Source organism: Leucoraja erinacea, chromosome 2 (genome assembly GCF_028641065.1).
Source record: "Leucoraja erinacea ecotype New England chromosome 2, Leri_hhj_1, whole genome shotgun sequence".
Lineage (NCBI taxonomy): Eukaryota > Metazoa > Chordata > Chondrichthyes > Rajiformes > Rajidae > Leucoraja > Leucoraja erinaceus.
In genome coordinates, this window is record NC_073378.1 from 6,356,357 (window position 1) to 6,380,822 (window position 24,466).

Genomic DNA, 24,466 nt, shown 5'->3' on the forward strand with positions numbered 1-24,466 from the left:
ACATGCAGCATCTCTGGAGAGAAGGAATGGATGATGTTTGGGGTCGATACCCTTGTTCAGACCACAAGTTCTGCCTGTCCCGCTGAGTCACTCCAGCATTTTGTGTCTATCTTCGGTTTAAACCAGCATCGGCAGTTTCTTCCTACACAGGAAATACTGGGGTAGGTGTAACTGTTCACTTCCTGAAGTTGATCACAATCTCCTTTATTTTGCTGGCACTGAATGAAAGGTTGTTGTCTTGGCACCAGGTTGCGAGGATCACAGTCTCCATCCTGTACTCTCATCTCATCATTATTTGATAGCCAGCCCACTATGATGGTGTCGCTGTGAATTTGTGAATTAAGTTGGATTGGTATTTGACTGCACAGCCATGAGTATATTAGGTAGTGATGTTACAATACCTACCTTCAGCGGCGCTGCAGTTCTGCCACTGGCCGTGTGCGAGACTTTGGCGCCTTTGGGGGGGTTTAAAATCTAATTCTGTACTGCCTGTCGGAGATGGATTTCCTCGGCCTGCTAGTTGATGAAGAAAAATCGATCGGGGTTAAAACTCACCGCAAATGCAACATTCCAATCGATCGCGTTGCAGAAGCTCTTTTTTTTTTTTGGACAATCGTGTCATAAGCCGTCTGTATTTTGTGTTATTCTCTCTCCATGATCATTATTTCTAAACTAAATATTCGCAACAGTTTGAGTCACATGTATTGTGCAAAGAACAATAATTTTGATTCTATTTTGAGTGGATGTTTCTGGATTAATTTATGGGAATTAAACATTAAATACCTTCCATATGGCATATAAATTCATGACAGTGAGATTTAAAAATCATGTTATATTGTGAATTCTTGTGTGAATGGGATTAGTTTGTTATTTGGATACTTAGGCTGTTTAAAAAAAATTATCCTTTTCTTAAGAAATGGAATCTACAGGACATTCTTAATGGGAAAGTAGTGGGCAGAAAGACATGTCATGTGTGGTATGAAGAGCAATAACCTGTAGTTTGCAATGCCAAAATTGAAAAGTTGAGGAAAAACAAGTGTACGGAGTTGCTTATTGGTTACAATCTGAGGAGTGTGATGTTGCTACTGAATATGATATGCCAATGTACCAGCTAGCAACTGATCTTCTCCATAAAAACTTTGTCTATTGATAGAAATTATAATTTATTTACCTATCAGTCTGGGTGTTTATTACTATTTCCGTCACAACAATCAATTTATTAATTAGCTACAATTAGGTAATTAACTAATATGCTTTAATTTCAGGTCAACCAAGTAAGATGTTTTATATTTGTTTCAGAATGCTTCAATCTATAATAACTGAAAATTTCATTCAGTTCTCTTAATTTTTAAGAAAGTTATGGGCTTTTGACTGTCCTCGATCACAGCTTTTGTGTTAAGTCAATGGAAAAGCAATAGGGAACAAGATGCTAATTTCTGAGTATGAACATGGCCATAACTTTTTTTAATACTGAAGATATGAAAGTGAATTAGGTGTCAAATTAAACTTCTTTTTATGCTTTATCTGATGGGATAAATTGCAGACTTTGATTTTTTAAATCTCAACATTTTGTAATATTGCTATATAAGGAGTAAAGCAGGATGCTCAGAATGCACTTTTGTGGATCACCAGTTTTCAGGATTATAATAGAGGATGATTTCTTGCCTATCCTCACTGTTGGTCAGGAAAAAGAGGATTCAGTTGCACAGGTGAGTGCTTGACTCCAAGTTCCATGAGCTTGGAGATGAAGGTAGACACAAAATGCTGGAGTAACTCAGCGAGTGAGGCAGCATCTCTGGAGAGAAGGAATGGGTGACGTTTTGGGTCGAGTTTGGAGATGAGCTTGGATGGGATAATGGTATTTGAAGCAAGAGGGTCTGCCTTACTTAGAAAATAGATTTACCTTGTACTATATTGTGGAAGCTTTTCAGTTAGCAAATTGACTGCTGCATTTTCTGCTTTACAGCAGTGACTACAGTTCAAATAATGAAGGTAGACAAAAAATGTTGGAGAAACTCAGCGGGTGAGGCAGCGTCTATGGAGAGAAGGAATTGGCGATGTTTTGCATTGAGACTGAGGGGGCATTCTTTCTTAAACAGTTCAAACAATGTTATTTGTTATCCTGTTATTCCTGCATTTGACACCAACACCATCGTGAAGTTTGCAGACGACACAACAGTGATTGGGCTGATCACCAACGGTGATGAAATAAAATACAGAGCGGAGGTGCAGAACCTGGCGGACTGGTGCACACGTAACAACTTGTCACTAAACACCTCCAAGACCAAGGAGCTGATTATTGACTTCAGGAGGTCCCATAATGGAGAATACGCCCCAATCTCCATTTACGGGGAAAGTGTGGAGAGAGTGTCCAGCTTTAAGTTTCTGGGCACTCACATTTCAGAGGACCACACATGGTCCACCAACACCGCTGCGCTGGTCAAGAAGACACCGCAACGATTGTTCTTCCTGAGGACATTAAAAAAGACTGGTCTGCCCCAACAGCTGCTGACAACGTTCTACCGCTGCACCACAGAGAGCATATTAACGTGTGGCATCTCTGTTGTGGTATCTCAGCTGCACGGAGGCGGAGAGGAGAGCTCTTCAGCGCGTCGTCCACAGAGCGCAGAGGATCATTGGGACACAGCTACCAGCCTTGGACGGCATCTACCACACACGGTGCCTCAGGAAGGCCGTCAGCATCCATAAAGACACATCACACCCCTGTAACGGACTGTTCGAACTACTTCCCTCCGGCAGATGTTACAAGGCCTTCTACGCCCGAACCTCCAGACTCAGAAACAGCTTTATTCCAAGAGCTATAGCGGCTCTGAACCGGCCCTGCTGAGTGCCCCCCATCCCCCCCTGGACTGTCTCCCTCGGATGGTCACGACACACAGCTTATTTATTTATTTTACTTTTCTTTTTCATCGGTTGGAGCTGCATACTAAATCTCGTTGCACTGACGTGCAATGACAATAAAATATATTGTTAGTATTATTATTATTATTATTAGAGTAAAATAACTTATTGGCAGTGCACATCAGGAATGTTTCTGAATCTGAAGAAGGGTCCTGGCCTGAAACAACACTTAATCATGTTCTCCAGAGATGCTGCCTGACCTGCTGAGTTACTCCAGCACTTTTTAATGTAAAGCAGCATCTGCACTTCCTTGTTTCTCCAGGAATGTTTTCCCTGCTCTTGTTTGAAATGGTGCCATAGCATCTTTTTGTTTGAGCTCACTTACAGGACCAGATGGTACATTGGTGTAACACCTTGTCTGAAATTTAATAGCTAAATGGCACAGCACTCCCTTAGTGCATAACTATCTAACATATCCTGTTTCTTGACAAATATTGCTTTGGTTTCAAATAGCAACTGGCCAGCATCCAATTGATTTTGCCAGGAGTGTGTAATATTTGGGGTTGGTAAGGGGCTAGTGCGGTGGTGTAAAGGGTTGGGTGAAGGGGGGGGACAATAGACAATAGGTGCAGGAGTAGGCCATTCGGCCCATCGAGCCAGCACAGACTGCCATTCATTGTGATCAAGACTGATCATCCACAATCAGTACCCCGTTCCTGCCTTTTCCCCATATCCCCTGACTCCGCTAACTTTAAGAGCTCTATCTATAAAAATAACAAATTTTAATCTCCGTTTATTAGTTCTAAACAATGAATTAACCTTGTAAGTTTTTCATGATGACATGCAGTAACATAAGCTTGTCGACTTCCTTGCGCATGTTGATAATTTTCCTATGGTTTTAAATCTAGATAATCCATGTGGAAACCTTCAGGCACGGAAATCGCTATCAAAACAATGGGGGGGACCGGGGGACACACAATTTCTTGGTGGCCGCACGCGTATACGCACACTGACACACACACACACACACGAGGCTTCGGAGGCTTTAGCTGTGGGCCCTGTGGACGGTAATTTCAGCTCAATCCAGCACTAAATGCAGCTCAACTCTGCCTGCCTCGCTGGGTTAACCTACAGCCCTGCCTGGACGGACGGGATACCATTCCGGAGCGGTGGAGCTAGCACTGCTTTTTCGCACTGGCTGTAAGCCTGGGCTGTCGTTCCTGTAAGTCCAGGCAGGGCTGTAGGTTAACCTGGCGGGACAGGCAGAGTTGAGCTAGATTTAGCGCTGCTTCTCTGGGCTGGCTATGGGCCTGGGGGCACTGCTTCCCTATGACTCCCGATGCCTCTGGTCACTCCTGGGCGTGCGGGGGGTGGGGGAGGCACTCAGGTGGGGATGGGGATGGTCCAGTGGCGGTGCGGCAGCGATTGAGGCATCAAAGCCCTGGGATCGTTCCTGGCTGCGGATGAGGCGCAGGTCTGTGTCCAGTGCTGCCGAGAGTGTGACCTGGGCATGCAATTCAAGCTCCGCTCTGTGATCTTTGCTCCACGGACGTCTTCCTCCTCCAATCACTGCGCTCTATCCTCAGTCCCACCCCCCTACTTCTGCCTCTGACCGACACCTCCCTCCTCCAATCATCGCGCTGAATCATCATGTCCCGCCCCCATTGCCTGCTGACTGACGCCTCTCTCGTCCAATCGGCGCCCTCGATCAGCAGTCGTGGGACTGTCTCGCGGAAAGCGGAGATTTCACCAAGTTTTAAAATCCAGATTACAATAAATGGGGGGGAGTGCCCTATCTCTCAAAACGGGGGGGGGGGGGGGGAGGAGTGACCCCCCCGCCCCTGCCGGGATTTCCGCCCCTGGATACCTTAACATGTTTTGTCCAGTTCTTTAAAAATGGTCTGTAACATTAAATTAGCACAAGTCACGGAATTACATTAAGCTCTGCAATGGGTTTTTTCCCGAAGGGCAGGATGCCGAAAATGATGAATGAAAGCAATTCAAATGAAGTATTCTTCTGCAATTGGTCTTCAGTTGGTAAAATTGGACTTCAGATGTATTCTGTTGTTATGGCTCACCGCAACAAGTTTAGTTCATTGGCCTGTTACACTTGTACACTCTTGGCTCAATTGTGCCTCTCAGCCCATCTCTCTCACCTCACCCCGATACAGCTGAAACTGTGCAGATTACCTTTTTTATCAGATTTAGCTGGGGTTTGCACAATAATTGCTCCAAGTCTATCCTCTCTATTGTTCGATTTCTTTGAAGTGCTGCTCTTTAATTGCTGTTGCACAATGACGAGCATTTGGAGTTTCATAGAGCCTTTACAAACAACGGTTTAGAAATAATGGTGGAGCAAAGATCTTAACATGAACCAATGGATTTGTTATACCTCTTTTGTTTTAGTAATTTAACTTTGAACAGTAATGGCAATATGAATTTGGGTCCCAACCAAAAATGTCACCAATTCATGTTCTTCAACATGTTGCCTGACCCACTGAGATACGCCAGTACTTTATCTCCTTTTTTGGCTATCTTCATACGGCTTTGCAACTATAAATGGGATGGGACTTGTCTAATGCCTACGTGCATTTCCTCAGGGAATGATGCAATCTGGTTCTCTGAATTACTCAGCAAGAATTGAATAGTACAGTACTGTGTCTTTGTATGACATTGTTGCCTTTTCATTTAAATTATGGCATCCACAAAGGAATCTGTGTAAAGTATAATGGTTTACACGAAGTATGCAAGGATACTTTTTCCTGCTAATTACATCTTTCTAGGAATAAACACTTTAAATAAAATGAAGTAAAATCGAGGAAGCACAGCAGGCTTGCAAGCAGCTGTGAAGAAAACTGGTTGAGTTTTTAAAGGAAAAGTGTACTCCGTCAACTGAGCGTACAAGGAAGGAGCGAATCATTAGATCATTGGGACCTCTTTTGGGGGAAGGTGTGACCTGTACAGAAAGGACGGGTTGCACTTGAACCCGAGGGGGACCAATATCCTGGCGGGGAGATTTGCAAAGGCAGCTGGGGAGACTTTAAACTAGAACGGTTAGGGGGAGGGACTCAAATAGGGAAAGCTAACAGTCAGTGTGTGAGGCAGGAGGCAGAGAATGGTAGCACTCTGACCCAAAATGTAGGGGAGAAAGAAGAAAAAGATAATGAACAGAGAATAAGAGGGGGTGGGTTTCTTAAATGTGTATATTTTAATGCTAGGAGCATTGTAAGAAAGGTGGATGAGCTTAGAGTCTGGATAGACACCTGGAAGTATGATGTTGTGGCGATCAGTGAAACATGGTTGCAGGAGGGCTGTGATTGGAAACTAAATATTCCAGGATTCCGTTGCTTCAGGTGTGATAGAATTGGAGGGGCAAGAGGTGGAGGTGGTGCATTGCTTGTCAGGGAAGATATTACAGCAGTGCTTTGGCAGGATAGATTAGAGGGCTCATCTAGGGAGGCTATTTGGGTGGAACTGAGAAATGGGAAAGGGGTAGCAACACTTATAGGGGTGTATTATAGACCGCCAAATAGGGAGCGAGAATTGGAAGAGCAAATATGTAAGGAGATCGCAGATATTAGTAGTAAGCACAAGGTAGTGATTGTGGGAGATTTCAACTTTCCACACATAGACTGGGAAACACATTCTGTAAATGGGCTGGATGGTTTGGAGTTTGTAAAATGTGTGCAGGATAGTTTTTTGCAGCAATACATAGAGGTACCTACTAGAGAAGGGGCAGTGCTGGACCTCCTGTTAGGAAATGAGATGGGTCAGGTGGCGGAGGTATGCGTGGGGAGCACTTCGGGTCCAGTGATCACAATACCATTAGTTTCAATATAATTATGGAGAGGGTCAGAACTGGACCTAGGGTTGAGATTTTTGATTGGAGAAAGGCTAACTTTGAGGAGATGCGAAAGGATTTAAAAGGAGTGAATTGGGACATTTTGTTTTATGGGAAGGATGTAGAAGAGAAATGGAGGACATTTAAAGGGGAAATTTTAAGAGTATAGAATCTTTATGTCCCTGTTCAGGTGAAAGGAAATAGTAAAAATTGGAAAGAGCCATGGTTATCAAGGGAAATTGGACACTTGGTTCAGAAAAAGAGAGAGATCTACAATGATTATAGGCAGCATGGAGTAAATGAGGTGCTTGAGGAGTATAAAAAATGTAAAAAGAATCTTAAGAAAGAAATTAGAAAAGCTAAAAGAAGATATGAGGTTGCTTTGGCAAGTAAGGTGAAAGTAAATCCAAAGGGTTTCTACAGCTATATTAATAGCAAAAGGATAACGAGGGATAACGTTGGTCCATTAGAGAGTCAGAGTGGACAGCTATCTGCAGAGCCAAAAGAGATGGGGGAGATATTGAACAATTTCGTTTCTTCGGTATTCACCAAGGAGAAGGATATTGAATTATGTGAGGTAAGGGAAACAAGTAGAGTAGCTATGGAAACTATGAAATTCAAAGAAGAGGAAGTACTGACACTTTTGAAAAATATAAAAGTGGATAAGTCTCCAGGTCCGGACAGGATATTCGCTAGGACATTGAGGGAAGTTAGTGTAGAAATAGCAGGGGCTATGACAGAAATATTTCAAATGTCATTAGAAATGGGAATAGTGCCGGAGGATTGGCGTACTGTGCATGTTGTTCCATTGTTTAAAAAGGGTTCTAAGAGTAAACCTAGCAATTATAGACCTATTAGTTTGACGTCAGTGGTGGGCAAATTAATGGAAAGGATGCTTAGAGATAATATATATAAGCATCTGGATAAACAGGGCCTGATTAGGATCAGTCAACATGAATTTGTGCCTGGAAGGTCATGTTTGACTAATCTTCTTGAATTTTTTGAAGAGGTTACTAGGGAAATTGATGAGGGTAAAGCAGTGGATGTTGTATATATGGACTTCAGTAAGGCCTTTGACAAGGTTCCTCATGGAAGGTTGGTTAAGAAGGATCAATTGTTGGGTATTAATGGTGGAGTAGCAAGATGGATTCAACAGTGGCTGAATGGGAGATGCCAGTGAGTAATGGTGGATGGCTGTTTGTCAGGTTGGAGGCCAGTGACTAGTGGGGTGCCACAGGGATCTGTGTTGGGTCCACTTTTGTTTGTCATGTACATCAATGATCTGGATGATGGTGTGGTAAATTGGATTAGTAAGTATGCAGATGATACTAAGATAGGTGGTGTTGTGGATAATGAAGGAGATTTTCAAAGACTACAGAGAGATTTAGGCCATTTGGAAGAGTGGGCTGAAAGATGGCAGATGGAGTTTAATGCTGATAAGTGTGAGGTGCTACATCTTTGCAGGACAAATCAAAATAGGACGTACAAGGTAAATGGTTGGAAATTGAGGAATGCAGTTGAACAGTGGGATCTAAGAATAACTGTGCACAGTTCCCTGAAGGTGGAATCTCATGTAGACAGGGTGGTAAAGGAAGCTTTTGGTGTGCTGGCCTTTATAAATCAGAGCATTGAGTATAGAAGTTGGGATGTAATGTTAAAATTGTACAAGGCATTGGTGAGGCCAATTCTGGAGTATGGTGTACAATTTTGGTCGCCTAATTATAGGAAGGATGTCAACAAAATAGAGAGAGTACAGAGGAGATTTACTAGAATGTTGCCTGGGTTTCAGCAACTAAGTTACAGAGAAAGGTTGAACAAGTTAGGGCTTTATTCTTTGGAGCGCAGAAGGTTAAGGGGGAACTTGACAGAGGTCTTTAAAATGATGAGAGGGATAGACAGATTTGACGTGGATAAGCTTTTCCCACTGAGAGTAGGGAAGATTCAAACAAGAGGACATGATTTGAGAATTAAGGGACAGATGTTTACGGGTAACATGAGGGGGAACTTCTTTACTCAGAGAGTGGTAGCGGTGTGGAATGAGCTTCCAGTGGAGGTGGTGGACGCAGGTTAGATTTTATCATTTAAAAATAAATTGGATAGTTATATGGATGGGAAAGGAATGGAGGGTTATGGTCTGAATGTAGGTAGATGGGACTAGGGGAGAATAAGTGTTCAGCACGGACTAGAAGGGCCAAGCTGGCCTGTTTCCATGCTGTAATTGTTATATGGTTATTATATGGTTATATTATGAAAGTCTTTAGAAAAATTCCACCTCACTTGGGTGGCACAACAGTAGAGCTGCTGCCTTACAGCGCCAGATACCTGAGTTCGATCCTGATTATGTGGGCCTTCTGTACAGACATTATACGTTCTCTCCATGACCTGCATGGATTTTCTCTGGAATCTCTGATTTCCTCCCACACTCCAAAGACGTAAAGGTTTGTAGGTTAATTGGTTTTGGTAAAATTATAAATTGTCCCTAGTATGTGTAGGATAGTGTTAGCGTGTGGGAATCGCTGGTCTGCGTAGACTCGGTGGGCTGTAGGGCCTGTTTCCTGTGTGTGGGAATCGCTGGTCTGCGTAGACTCGGTGGGCCGTAGGGCCTGTTTCCACGCTGCATCTCTAAACTAAGCTAAACTAAACTTCATTTCTTTCAGAAAAGTTCAGTAAAATTGAAAAAGACTAATTTGTTAAGGCTGAGATTAATGGCACATGATCAGAAAGTTAAAACTGATTCTCCGGATTGCATTCTGACAGGGCAGTAAGGTTAAGTGGAATGTCTTTCAGAGGAAACATGAAAGATAAATCTTTTGAGATTTCTTTCCTGTGTTATGACCAATGTGTTTGCCTCGACCACTATTGCTAATTTTAACTAGATTATCTGGTCATTGCAAAGGCTCAATGTTCTTTGCCACATTTGTGTAATCTTGGTGCTTTGGTAATCAGCTGCTATGATTTGGGAACTAGGGGCATAATTGCACTAATAACACACTAATAATATATTGATTGGCCCTCAAAGAATAATGGAAAATCAAAACATGACAAATGCTATATGATTTTGGTCAGGCAGCATCTGAGGACAGAAAACAGATAATATTTACGACCTTTCAAAAGAATTTGAAACCGCATACTCTGTTAATTGCTTTGGAATGTCATGGAGGATCCTACACAAAATGTAACAATCTACCACTGGTTATTGGTCCCTTGATCTCCGATCTGTTGCTACACCTACTTCTAGTGTCAGCTGGCAAGTAAACAATCTCTCTCCCCGATTAATTTGTCCTTTACTTTCCCATGCCACTATGAAATTTCTCCTGGTTTTCTTGCAGCAATATTCCAGGCAATTTTGTTTTTTTCATTTTTGGAGAATCCAAAAATATTTGTGAATGTTGCAATTTTCCTTTGTTCCTTCTTAGTATTTCATTATGATCTCACCCTTTGATTTCTGTTTTATTTTTGTTCATCTTTTCTCGCCTTAATCCAGATTACGACATGTAAAACAAAAAATGATTTAGTCCAAGGAAGTGTCCAGTAATTTTTTTAAAAAAGACTACATTTGAGTGCTTATAAGCACAATAACTTTTATCATACTTGAGTGGGTTTGCAATCCCAAATTGTGCTTAGTGCCCAAAATCATACGAGGTTCTGGTTTCAGCTTCCTGTTAGTGATTCATATTCAGCTGGTCTGCTGAGTATTTTGTCTAATTCTGCCTTTAAGGATCTATTGAGTTTTACTTTTCTCCTCATATTTCACTTCTCGTTAGAGACCGATGCGGAAATGTGTCATTTTGATTCTTCTCTTTGGTTGATCTTACACTACTTATCAACTGCCTGATTAAAATATGCACAATATCTATATGTGAGGACATTGTACGAATCTGTTTAATGAGACAGCCTTAGTGTGTGTCTGTTTTGTAGCAATGCTATTCATGATAACAAAAGTTCCCGTGTTATCTGCCGTGTTGGTGGGTCAGGGCACTCTGTTTCAACAGCTGCTCTAGGGCAGGGCTGTTTGTAGAAACTATTTTCTCTAGCTGCAGTTTGGACACATGGACCACGCACTTGAACTGGAGACATGAATTAAAATGGGGTTGAGCCAAGGATGGGTGGAGTGTAGCATTGCCATATAAGGAAGCTGGTCACATGGTCAGAGACCTAAGCAATAAAACTAAAACTAAAACTACTGGTTAGTTGAGCTGAGTCACAGCAGTACACACATGGTCTAAAATGCCGACTAACTTCACTGTGTTACCAGTGGATGATGAAGGAGCCCCAGAACAGGGAACGAGTGTTGTTGTGGAGAACGACCCAGGAGAATTGCCTACTGGTGAGTGTGAACAAGTTGTAGAGAAAAGTATGTGGCTAAATGCTCACTGAACAATGGAGAAGCAAGTTGCAACAGGCAGGTGGAGAGATCCTCCCACTCAGCTAACTTGAACAGCAGGTATTTTATCTCTTCCCAGAGAATAGGCAAGAATAGTTGATTTTGCAAACGTTTTTAACACGTAATGCTGATTCTTCAAACGTCTTTGAGCAGTAAAAACTACAATCTTATTACCCTTTTTGAAGTGAGTTTTACTGGAACTAAATCTACAATCACTTACATTTCTACGCTATCTGCTTTAGCTTTACTGTTCATTGTATTGGGCAAGTTGTGAGTTGGTAAAGTTATAACTTCAGTAATTAATATACATTGATGCTGTGCTTGTTGGAGTAATCTTCTTTATTCTGTGGTTTGTTCCCTTAAAATGAGGTCCATTTAATCTCATCCTAATACCTAGAAAGTGGCAGAGCTACAATCCGTGGTTTGAAGATAGTGTTTGATTGAGAGAAACAATGTCATAAAATGGAGTTGCCAGTTAATGTTTGAAACCACATAGATGTACATTATAACAATTGTGTGTTTATCTGCAGAATTGTTTCTTGATTCCAGTTCTGTTTTCCAAAAACAGACACCACTCTTGTGTCTTTTGTTAGTTGAGAGTGTATAAGGTTACCACCTTAATTCAAATGAATGGACAGAGGGCCTAGCTTCAGAGCGTTGAACAGAGTCTTAAACAGTACATGTTTTTCCTAAGGATTCCTGAGAAGGTCAGAAAGATAAGTTAAAACACTTCAAGTAGAAGAAGGGATGGGGGTGAGTGGAATGCGGAGAAGGAGGATTCGGAGAAATTATAGCATCTGTAGATTGGTTGAAGCTTGTAGTCTTGACAATAAAATAAATAAAAATGTTTCTAAATTGTCAGATGGAGCAAAGGATGAAATGGGATTTAAAGAATCGGTATATATGAAAGGAAGAAATTGTATGCATGCTGTAGATGGCTCCTGTGTGTCATGCCATATGGAATATAAATAGTGAAATTTTTGACAATAACTTAAACTTGGTAATTTAAATGCATATTACGAAATGATGTGATGGAAATTTAAATTTACACAAGCGGTTTCCTGTAGTGGGTTGTCTAGAATACAATTTGATTTTAAACTTAAAACCACTGTGCCATGGACTTAAATAATAACCAATTTTCACAGAGTTCATTAGAGATCTGAAAATTCTCAGTGCACAAGATTACAAAAATCACATTTTTAAGACTGAGATATTTTTGGGAAAAGGTTTCAAAAGAAATCCACAGATGAAAATTGAGCCACAATTGGATTAAATGAAGGAAACCACTCAAGGAACTGAATGGCTTACTTCCCTTAAAAATGAAAAAATAATGGTGTGATCTGTTGAATAATAAGTAGCATTTAGTAATAAACTTGAGTTGATATCCATCCATCTGAACCGCACCAACATTTTGGCTGCAACTTAAAATTAATGGAAATTCAATGCAGAAATGTATCCAAAATATTAACGCGTTGAGATATTACAATTTTGCTCCAAGAATTGCCAGTACACAACAGGGGGGTGTGGAATTTTGTTTTTGTAATGAATAGGTTAATATTTTTTGATGGCATAGGAACATGTTACATAGCAGATCAAACAAGGTTGCTTCAGGTAATGAATGGCCTTCAAGACCTTAAAGGGCCTGTCCCACGAGCATGCGACTGCATGCGACAAGCCCGACCAAACCGGAAGCGGGGGCTGCGCTGAGGTCGCGCGGAGGTCGAGTTATCCCGGTACAGGGCCGATCCCACCAGTATGCGGCGAACGCGACCAAACCGGAAGCGGGGGCCGTGCGGAGGTCGAGTGAGTGACGTGAAGTTCGAGCGAAGTCCGCAGGAAGTTCACGCGTGACGTACAGTGTCTCGACGATGCGTACGGCGTCAAGATGCTGCGTATGCCCATCGAGGCGGTGCGTACAGCCTCAATGCGGCTGCGGGCCGCGTGGAATTTTTGAACACTGTCAGGTTTTCGGAGCCCTGCGCGATGTCGGGACCAGCTCCGCACAACTCCATACGGCTCCGGCGATCGAAGTGGGACCGGCCCCGCGAGGCCGTACGGCTCAAGTGACCTCGTTAGGTCGCGCTTGCTGCATGCAGTCGCATGCTTGTGGGAGAGGCCCTTAAGTAACAGTTGGTAGTTATTGGGTTAACATTCTCGGACAATGGGATAATGGTTCTTCACTATATAATATATTATTATAATGGAAGTTAATCAAATTTATTTTTAAATTAAAGATGTTGCTCAAAAATACCCAGGACATGCAATGAGAATTAGATTGAGTGCGGCAGGACATAAGCTTGCCAGAACCTGTGCTACTTTAACCTTGCCAGTGACATGTGGCATTTTGTAATTATGTAGTTTCTTTTGCCTTCCATTGAATTATTTTGACTGTCTACCTTTGTTTCCAGCCAATGTACCAGAATTAATAACCATCAGTACTGTAACTGTATAGACTAAAATAAAAGTGAGAAGCCCCCTAAGCCTTTTCCATAGCACTATCAAACAAAAAATAACCCATACACACGAAGATTGTGTGTACTTGGGTTCAGCATTGGGTGGTACCAACAGAGGAATGTATGATAGAAAGGAAGTGGTATTGTTGGAGAAATTGAAAAAAATTAATTCTAGTTTCACAACATATAGTGATGTCATTGCAATCTGTTAGAGCATTCCTCTTCCTATTGAAACTGCAGTAAATTCATTGTTATTGCATTCCTGAAGACCCTTAATGACCATGTTGCTAACAGATTAAAACTAAGGTCCTCATGCTTAGTTTTAGGAGACTCATTAACTGATGAAACTTAACTGATTTTGATTTTCAGTTTGCAAATTTAAGGAACAAATGATGAAAAGATTGTGTGGGTGGCAATAAAATCCGAGTTTGCTTAAGGTGTGACGAGCAATGTCAGAACATTTATTTACACATTCAAATATTTAAACTTTTAAGTGTCTGACTCAAGTTGTGATATCAAGCCCTCTTCCAGGAATGGAAGCTTTTAATCTACTGATTCACATGCTGTACAGTTTTGGACCGAGACATTAGATCATGGCCTTTCTGTTCTGTTCAGTGGATGTGTAATAACTCATGATGTGATTTTGAGGAGCAGGAGAAATTCCTGGCCTGCAATTATTTCTCAAATTGTGCTATTAATTTATTTTGCTATGGTTTTTTTTTTGAGAAAAAATAGCTGATGCATATGTTTCGGAATGCTACATCAATCTTGGTATGGTTGCCAATGTTCTACAACATCCCAATAACTAACAAGCACAAAGAAAAAAACATTGGATGTAAGAAATATACAATATCCATGGAGAAATAGAATTGAAAAGGGAAGAATTACACTTAAGCTTTTTGAACAATGATTAGCTCACACCCTTTGGTCTGTCTAGACCTACTGGTCTTCCAGTTCAAAGAGTTTTTCACAACTGTCCAGGAAGATCTCTGTAAGCTGTCAGTGTAGTGTGTAAATACCTGCACTTTGGGCATCTACCTCTGTATGGAACTTTGGTGTAGGAAAGAATTGCAGATGCTGGTTTAAATCGAAGGTAGACACAAAATGCTGGAGTAGCTCAGTGGGGGCAGGCAGCATCTCTGGAGAGAAGGAATGGGTGACGTTTTGGGTCAACACCCTTCTTCAGACTGATAGAAACATAGAAAACATAGAAATTAGGTGCAGGAGTAGGCCAATCGGCCCTTCGAGCCTGCACCGCCATTCAATATGATCATGGCTGATCATCCAACTCGGTATCCCGTACCTGCCTTCTCTCCATACCCTCTGATCCCCTTTAGCCACAAGGGCCACATCTAACTCCCTCTTAAATATAGCCAATGAACTGGCCTCGACTACCCTCTGTGGCAGACAGTTCCAGAGATTCACCACTCTCTGTGTGAAAAAAATACTTCTCATCTCGGTTTTAAAGGATTTCCCCCTTATCCTTAAACTGTGACCCCTTGTCCTGGACTTCCTCAACTTCGGGAGCAATCTTCCTGCATCTAGCCTGTCCAACCCCTTAAGAATTTTGTAAGTTTCTATAAGATCCCCCCTCAATCTCCTAAATTCTAGAGAGTATAAACCAAGTCTATCCAAAAGTCCTGATGTCAGGGGAGTGGGCGGGACAGAGATAGAATGTAGTCGGAGACAGTAAGACTGGGAGGAGAACTGGGGAGGGGATAGAGAGGGAAAGCAAGGGCTATTTCATGTTAGTGAAGTCGATGGGGTGGAAGCTACCCAAGCAAAATATGAGGTGCTGTTCCTCCAATTTACACTGGCCCTCTGACAATAGAGGAGGCCTGGGACAAAATGTCAGATTTGAAATGGGAGGGGGAGTTGCACTGCTGAGCAACCGGGAGATCGGGTAGGTCAAGACAGACTGAGCAGAGGTGTTCAGCGAAACGATCGCCGAGCCTGCACTTGGTCTCACCAATATAAAGACGTTGACACCTGGAACAGAGAATATAGTAGATGAGGTTGGAGGAGGTGCAAGTGAACCTCTGCCTCACCTGGAAAGACTGTTTGGCTCATGGATGGAGTCGAGGGGAGAGGTTAAGGGACAGGTGTTGCATCTCGTGCAGTTGCAGAGGAAATGGAGCAAAATGTGTGTGGTGTATCTAAGAGGGTTTCTTCAAACAGCATGTGAGTCGTCCAACCCGAGAAGGAAACGCTGCTGCGCTCTCTTATGTGATGTGATGTTTTGTGACCAGTTCAGTCTGTTCGTGATCTGCACCCCCAGGTACTTAGTGCTACTGACCAACTCCACATTGATGTCATTAATGTGTAGTGGTGTGTGACTGTGCCGGTTTCTCCTGAAGTCAACGATGACCTCCTCTGTTTTGTCAACATTCAGTATCAGATTGTTCATGTTGCACCACTCCACCAGTTGTTTCACCGCCCTCCCTGTAAACCAGTTCATTGTCGTCCCGGATTAGGCCCACCACTGTTGTGTCATCTGCGTACTTTCATGATTATAGGAAGTTTGTCAACTAAACCTAGAGAGAGTACAGAGGATGATTTACATCAGGGTTTAAACACTAAGTTACAGGGTGGTTGAATCAGTTAGGACTTTATTCCCTGAGGGGAAGGTTAAGGGGGGACTTGATAGAGGGTCTTTAAGGAATAGAGGGTAGACAGAACTGGACAAGTCCTTTGAGAATAGTCAAGTTTATTTGTCACATGACTTCAGAACATAGGGAGATGAGGGTGAAATCAGAAAGTGGTAGCAATGCTCGCTTCCAGTTTTGGTGGAGGCAGGTTCATTGGTAACAAAACAAAAATAAATTGGATAAATATGGATCATAAGGGAATGGAGGGTTATGGTTTACATAATAAATAATGGAAGAAAAAAGTTGTTCGGCACGGACTTGTAGTTAGTCCCTGATGGCCTGTTTCCGGCTGTATTGTTATATGGTTATACTTCCTGATGTGGTTTGTACTAAACTGGCACAACAGTCTCACCAGGGTAAACAACTGGACTCAGGACGCTCCCTGCATGGCAACGGAGCTCGAGAGGGTCTTTGAATATAAATAGAAAGAACTCAAGTGCGCGAATAGCAGGGCCAAAAAGTGCTACAATATGCCTTAGGCGAGTCAGATTAAAGAAAACCCCAAGGCTTTTTATACCTACACTGAAAACGAGGATGGAATTTGTACTTGGAATCTGGGAATGTCAGCAAGAACTAAACATGTACTTTGCATCTGTTTTCACCAAGCAGAAGGACATGGACAGTAAGACCAGTGTGGAGAATACTGATATGCAATTGCAATTTTAGGGGAAGGTGTTGGGTCTCTGGAAGAACATTAATTTGAATAAATCCCCACAGTCTATGGGATGATCTGTCATGGTCCAACCACATTGATGCGACTACCAAGAAGGCACGCCAACACCTCTACTTCCTCAGGAGACTGAGGAAATTTGGATGTCTCAAATGATTCATAAGCTTCTATAGATGCACCATAAAAAGCTTACTGTCGGATTGCACCACGGCTTTGTCGGGAACAGCTTTGCCCAAGGCTGCAAGAAATTTGAATTGGAAATTTAGCCCCGTTCATCACTTGGATCAGACTTCCCACCATTGACTCAGTCTACACTGAACACTGCCTCATAAAAGCAGCAAACACAATCAAAGACTTGTATCACCTTGGTCCTGCCTTCTTTTCTCTGCAACAGGTACAGAAGCTTTTTCCCCTCTGTTATCAGGCTTCCCTGAATGGTCCTTTCTTAAGCAAGGGAACTGTCCGATTCACCTCAACCCCACTGCAGATATGAACTCTGTGGAATTAGTGAGCTACAATGCTGAGAACTAATAGCTGAGTAACTATTAGATACACAAAGCTGGAGTAACTCAGTGAGTCAGACAGCATTCTGAACCTTCTGAATTTGTAGTCGGCAGGCAAATTGTCAACTTGATCCAGAGTTTTTGTGTCTATCTTTGGTTTAATCCAGCATCTGCAGTTCCTTCCTGCATATTTTCTTCACGCTGCATCTTGCACTTTGCTCTGTCAATTACAGTTGATTAACTTGATTGTATTTATGTATAGTATTATCTGATCTGATTGGATACCATGCAAAACAAAACTTTTCAGTGTATCTCCATACACATGACAATAATAAACCGAACTAAACCAAGGTTATTGAGAAAAGCAAGAAAGGAGATTGTGAGAAGATCTTTGTGATGTATCTAGCCACAGGAGAGGTCCTTGAGGACAGGAGAGGAGCTCATGTTCCCTTATTCAAGAAATGGAGATAATTCAGGAAATTTTACACCATTGTGCCTCACGTCAGCAGTAGGAAAGATATTGGAGAGGATTCTTTGAGATTGAATTTGCTCCCATTAGGAAGAGAATGGGTTAATTAAGAACAATTAGCAGGGCATTGTAATGAGTAGGTTGTGTTTTACTAACTTGATTGAGTTTTTGCAGTAAGATGGTTTGAAGAGATGGGTCAACAAAATAGAGAGAGTACAGAGGAGATTTACTAGAATGTTGCCTGGGTTTCAGCAACTAAGTTACAGAGAAAGGTTGAACAAGTTAGGGCTTTATTCTTTGGAGCGCAGAAGGTTAAGGGGGGACTTGATAGAGGTTTTTAAAATGATGAGAGGGATAGACAGAGTTGACGTGGATAAGCTTTTCCCACTGAGAGTAGGGAAGATTCAAACAAGGGGACATGACTTGAGAATTAAGGGACTGAAGTTTAGGGGTAACATGAGGGGGAACTTCTTTACTCAGAGAGTGGTGGCTGTGTGGAATGAGCTTCCAGTGAAGGTGGTAGAGGCAGGTTCGTTTTTATCATTTAAAAATAAATTGGATAGTTATATGGACGGGAAGGGAATGGAAGGTTATGGTCTGAGCGCAGGTATATGGGACTAGGGGAGAATACGTGTTCGGCACGGACTAGAAGGGTCGAGATGGCCTGTTTCCATGCTGTAATTGTTATATGGTTATATGGTTTGAGGAGCAAGGTAAGGGCTTGTCCTACTTGGCGCGGCAGACCAGTAGTGACTGACGCGCGACGGTCAAGATCATCATCATGTGTCCGTACAGCCGTCTGGAGCGTGACGTCATTTGAAGATGGACACAAAATGCAGCAGCAACTCAGCGGGACCGGCAGCATCTCTGGAGCGAAGGAATGGATAATGTTTCGGGTCAAAACTCTTCTTCAGTCTGAAGAAGGGTCTTGACCCGAAACGTCACCCATTGCTTCTGTCCAGAGATGCTGCCGGTCCCGCTGATGAGTAACTCCAGCATTTTGTGTCCATCTCCAATCCTCTTGGCCCCGCTCTGGCAGTAGGAGTGGGGGCAGATCTGCAACGGCCGTGAGCCCCAGGCCGAGCTCGGCGATCGCTTGCCTGCTTCTGCTGCCGTTGGAGGTGAGACGTTGTGCCGCACCAGGGTGGCCCACTTGGCCGTCATTTATGCGACAGGCCGGTGGTGTGCGAAGATTTTGTGCAGAACAAAATCCTGGAGCGCTGCGCAATAAAGTAAAGTAAAGCAGCCTTTATTGTCATTCAGGCCTTTCGGTCTGAACAAAATTTCGTTGCCTTGCAGTCATACATATAATAAAAATGACAAAAACACCCAATAAACAAATATTTAACATCCACCACAGTGAGTTCACCAAACACCTCCTCACTGTGATGGAAGGCAAAAATCTTAAAGTCCTTGTCTCTTCCCTCCTTGTCTCCCTCTGCTCCGACCTGTGAGCTCCCGACGTTGTCGTCCACTGGGCCTGTGGCCGATCCTCCGAGGTCAGGTCATCCCTGCCGCTGGAACGCCACAGCTCCGCTGCCGGCTCGCAGCTGCCGCTGGAACGCCACATCTCCAATGTTTCCGTCGGAATGCCACAGCTCCGTTGCCGGGTCGCAGCTGCCGGCTCGCCGCTGCTGCCGGAAAGCCACAGCTCCGATGTTGCTGCTGGAACGCTGCCCCAGCTCCGCCATTAGGCCTCGGCGCAGACGGAGACGGACACGGGGGATACGACAAGGGAAGTCGCATCCCCCCCGAAGGAAGAGACCAAAACCATGTTCCCCCCCACACCCATACACAACATAATAAAATAAACTAAAACAGGACAAAAGCACAAACAAAAAAAAAGAAAAAAACAAACGGACTGCAGGCGAGCCGCAGCTGCTAAGGCAGTGCCGCCATACCGCACGCAACTCCACGATCCTCCACGCCACTCCATGCGCCCGTTCCGCGCTACCCGCACGCTACCAGGTCGCGTAAATGGCGCACAAATGACGGCCAAGTGGGACAGGCCCAGTAGACACAAAATGTTGGAGTATCTCAGCGGGTGAGGCAGCATCTCTGAGACAAGGAATAGGCGACGTTTCGCTTGCAAGAAATCACCAGCTACCCCCGCTCCTTGGACAATCGTCAGCTGCAGTGACCTGAACGAGGTCTATTGCAGGTACGGTAGACAGAAATATAACTCCCTTAACATAACCCTTTTAAGAATAAGGAGTAAGCCATTTAGAATGGAGACGAGGAAACACTTTTTCTAACAGAGAGTGGTGAGTCTGTGGAATTCTCTGCCTCAGAGGGCGGGTACTCTGGATGCTTTCAAGAGAGAGCTAGATAGGGCTTAAAAATAGCAGAGTCAGGGGATATGAGGAGAAGGCAGGAACGGGGTACTAATTGGGATAAACAGCCATGATCACATTGAATGGTGGTGCTGGCTCGAAGGGCCGAATAGCCTACTCCACCTATTGTCTATTGTCCCCCCCCCCCCCCCCCCCCCCCCCCTCCCCCCCCCCCCCCCCTCCCCAATCACCACTTCGTACCTGCTTACAGCCTGACTCCAGTCTGTAAAGACTGGGCCCTTGTCCACTGCCCACCCCTTCCTTACTGCCCAACATCAGTCTGGCCACTTCTCCATCAGTAACAATAGCAATTAAGGAAGTGGAAAAGCTATTTAGGAGACAGAAATGCCAGAAATCTGCAGGACTGGACAATGTTTCCCCCTCTACCCACAAGCTCTGTGCCGAACAACTGGCCCCAGTCTGGGGTGGGAGATTGCAACCTTCATGTGGTCTGCCCTGTTTCGACGGAATTAAATCATTAAATTGATCACAATCAAATAAGGTCAAATAGAACAAGTTGTCCTGCAACTTTAGGCTGTGCACACCATACGCAACAAGAAGGCACCAGTCTACACAGACATTTTCAATCAGTCCCTGCAAACCTGCACTGTCCCTGCCTGCTTCAAAGTCCCCACTATTGTTCCTGCACCCAAAAAGCCAAGGATTACTAGTCTCAATGACTTCAAGTTCAAGTGAGTTTATTGTCATGTGTTCCTGATAGGACAATGAAATTCTTGCTTTGCTTCAGCACACAGAAAATAGGCATTGACTACAAAACACATGAATAAATAAACTGATGAAGTGCAAATAACAGAAAATGGGTTATTAATGTTCAGAGTTTTGTCCGAGCCAGGTTTAATCGCCTGATGGCTGTGGGGAAGTAGCTATTCCTGAACCTGGTCGTTGCAGTCTTCAGGCTCCTGTACCTTCTACCTGAAGGTTGCAGGGAGATGAGTGTGTGGCCAGGATGGTGTGGGTCTTTGATGATACTGCCAGCCTTTTTGAGGCAGCAACTTCAATAAATCCCCTCGATGGAAGGAAGGTCAGAGCTGATGATGGACTGGGCAGTGTTTACCACTTTTTGTAGCCTCTTCCTCTCCAGGGCGCTCAAGTTTCCAAACCAAGCCACGATGCAACCGGTCAGCATGCTCTCTACTGTGCACCTGTAGAAGTTAGAGAGTCCTCCTTGTCAAACCGACTCTCCGTAATCTTCTCAGGAAGTAGAGGCGCTGATGAGCTTTCTTGATAATTGCATCAGTGTTCTCAGACCAGGAAAGATCTTCAGAGATGTACACGCCCAGGAATTTGAAGCTCTTGACCCTTTCAACCATCGACCCGTTGATATAAACGGGGCTGTGGGTCCCCCTCCTACTCAGGCCTGTCGCACTGACCTCTGTAATCATGAAGACCCTTGAAAGACGTGCTGGCCCACCTGAAAAATATCAGAATTCCCCTGCTGGTCTCCCTGCACTTTGCATACCGGGCCAATAGATCAGTGGATGATGCAGGCAACCTAAGCCTGCACTTCATCCTCCACCACCTAGACCAGTGATTCCCAACCTCTGGCCATATGGCCCCAAATTTCAAGGGGGGGCCACAGAAAAAATCGGGGATTTAGGGGGCCGCAGGTTCAATGAAGGGGGCCACTTTTTTTCCGCTAATAATGTCAGGGGGGGCCACAGAAATATTAAAGAGCCCAAGGAGGCCATGAACTAAAAACAGGTTGGGAACCACTGACCTAGACCACCAGGTGGGACCTATGAAATAATTTTGTTTGTGGATTTTAACTCTGCATTCAACACCATTGTGCCAGAGCTACTTCACTCCCAACTCTCCCAGTTGACTGTGCCTGAACCCCTCTGTCAGTGGATCACCAACTTCCTGACAGACAGTAAACAGCATGTGAGGATGGGAAAGCACATCTCGGACCTGCAGACCATCAGCATAGGAGCACCGCAAGGCTGCGTACTCTCCCCCTCTCCTTCACTCTCTCTACACTAACGACTGCACCTCCACAGACTCCTCTGTCAAGCTTCTCAGGTTTGCGGACAACATAACTCTGATTGGACTGATCCAGGATGGGGAGGAGTCTGCCTGCAGACAGGAAGTGACACAGCTGGATTCCTAATGCCATCGCAACAACCTGGAGCTCAATGCTCTTAAGTCAGTGGAAGTGATTGTTGACTTTAGGAGAGCTCCCCCTCCACCATCAACAACACCACAGTCACATCTGTGGAGTCATTTAAGTTCCTTGGAATCATCATCTCCAGGGACCTTGGAATCATCATCACCATCAACTCCACATTCAAAAAGGCCCAACAGAGGATGTACTTCCTGCGGCACCTGAGAAAACACAATCTGCCACAGGCAACAATCTGCCACAGGCACCTTCTCCATCATGGTCTGGTTTGGCTCAGCCACCAAGCACGACATCTGGAGGCTGCAGAACATCATTCGATCAGCAGAGAAGGTTGTTGGCTGCAACCTTCCCTCCCCCCATCAACAAACTGTACACTGCAAGGGCCAGGAAGCGAGTGGGTAAGATCTCTGATTTCTCTCAACCTGGCCACCAACTCTTTGACGCACTTCCCTCTGGAAGGCTACTCCGGACTGTCACAGCCAGACATAAAGAAAGCCCTTTTCCACAAGCAGTAGCTCTGCTCCACAGCCAAAAGTCTGAAGCCTCTTTGTGCTCTGGTATTTTAAGTCATTTTTCACGTTTAAATTATAATGTTTTATTTTTAATTGTCTACTGCATATCGTGTTGTTACTTGTGAGCAAAGCACCAAGGCAAATCCCTGGTATGTGTGCAAACTTTATTCAATTCAATGAATAGTGCATATTTTCAACCTTTTATGCGTACAAAAAAGGGCAATGTATTTGTGGTATTAGAAATGATAAAAAGGAGAAAACATGCACACATTTTGGAAATTTTGCTATGTTACATGAATATTTCCAGAAAAGAAATGCCAATGAAAGAATTTCAGCCACAAGATCTAAAAGAAAAACAAATGTATCCATAATGACCTTGATCTAATAAATATGGCTTAATGTCTAACTGAACCAAGGTGAAGGTGAGGTGGATTAGTTCTTTTGAAACAAAGACACATGTAAATAATGTCTCACTATTTGCTTCTGATTTTAAATCTAGCATGAATGAGCTGCAATTACAACTTTTTAAAAGGCGGAGAGATGCATTGGAAGGGTTACAAATTAAATTCAGGCAACTCCGACTAATCCAATAAGCCAACTTGTTCAGCATGGACAAGATAAGCAGAAGGACCTGTTGTTTTTAGAAATACAGCTCTATGACTCTAAAATGCCACTGTCATCCTGGGAGGTCTTAAGTTCAGCACGCTTATCCCTGGTCAAATAGTTTTTTGTTTTCTTTTCAACCTTGCCCCAAATGCAAATACTATATCGTTAAGCCAAATCATGGTTGTTATCAGGTTACAGGTACAATGAAAGTTTTGCTTGCAGCAGCATCACATGCACATTGACTCAGAGAAACATACAAAAATATAAATTATACATAAATCACACACAAATTCTGCAGGCCAATAAGAAGAGAAATTTAACGTAAAACTGTACAGCATAAGACCAGGCCTTCGGCGTACAATGTCTGTGCCCAGCATAATGCCAAGGCCAACTGTTAACAGCCTGCACATGATCCATATCCTCCATATCCATATGCCTATTCAAAAGTCTGTTAAACAATTGTATTCTGCTGCAAACACTGTCCCCGGCTGCATGTTCCAGGCACACGCCATCCTCATGTATTTGATTTTTCCATCTTTGCGAAAATGGTCCTGGCTGCCTCTCATAATTTTATATACTTCTCTTGGGTCTCCCCACAACCTCTGACATTCCAGGGAAAACACCCCAAGTCTGTCCAATCTCTCCCTGCAGCTAATAGCCACTAATCCAGGTATCATTCTGGTAAACCACCTACCTATACACCCTTTTCAAAACCTTCACAACCTTCCTGCAATGGCGTGACCGGAAGTGCCAGCAACACACCAAATGTGATCATAACCAAAGTCCTATGAAACTGCTCTATGACTTCCTGACTGTATGAAAAATGAAGGCATTAGTACAGAATGCAACCAAGGTAAAGCAAGAGGTGGTCCAAAGTGTTCTGTTGTTGAGGTAGGAGTCTGTAGGCTGGTTTAAGATCTATTAATTGGGGGCAAACAGATGTCCCTGAATCTGGTGGTGTGTGACTTCAGGCTTCTAAACCTTCTGCCTGACAGTAGAATAGAATAGAATAGTTTCTTTATTGTCATTGCAACATGAACCATGT

General features: G+C 43.5%; 1 protein-coding gene across 3 annotated transcripts in view; it reads left to right on the plus strand.

Moving 5' to 3' along the window:
• LOC129706782 (solute carrier family 12 member 7-like) overlaps positions 1–24,466 on the plus strand; it is a 286,498-nt gene that overhangs the window by 62,133 nt on the left and 199,899 nt on the right. Inside the window, exon 1 of one of the 3 annotated variants that reach the window (XM_055651273.1) lies at positions 10,844–11,030. The exons of the other annotated variants lie outside the window; for them this stretch is intronic. Within the exon in view, the coding sequence (XP_055507248.1) occupies positions 10,931–11,030 (100 nt within the window). The 5' untranslated portion in view covers positions 10,844–10,930. Of the gene's footprint in view, positions 1–10,843; positions 11,031–24,466 lie in introns of those variants that run through there. 3 annotated transcript variants of the gene reach the window in all.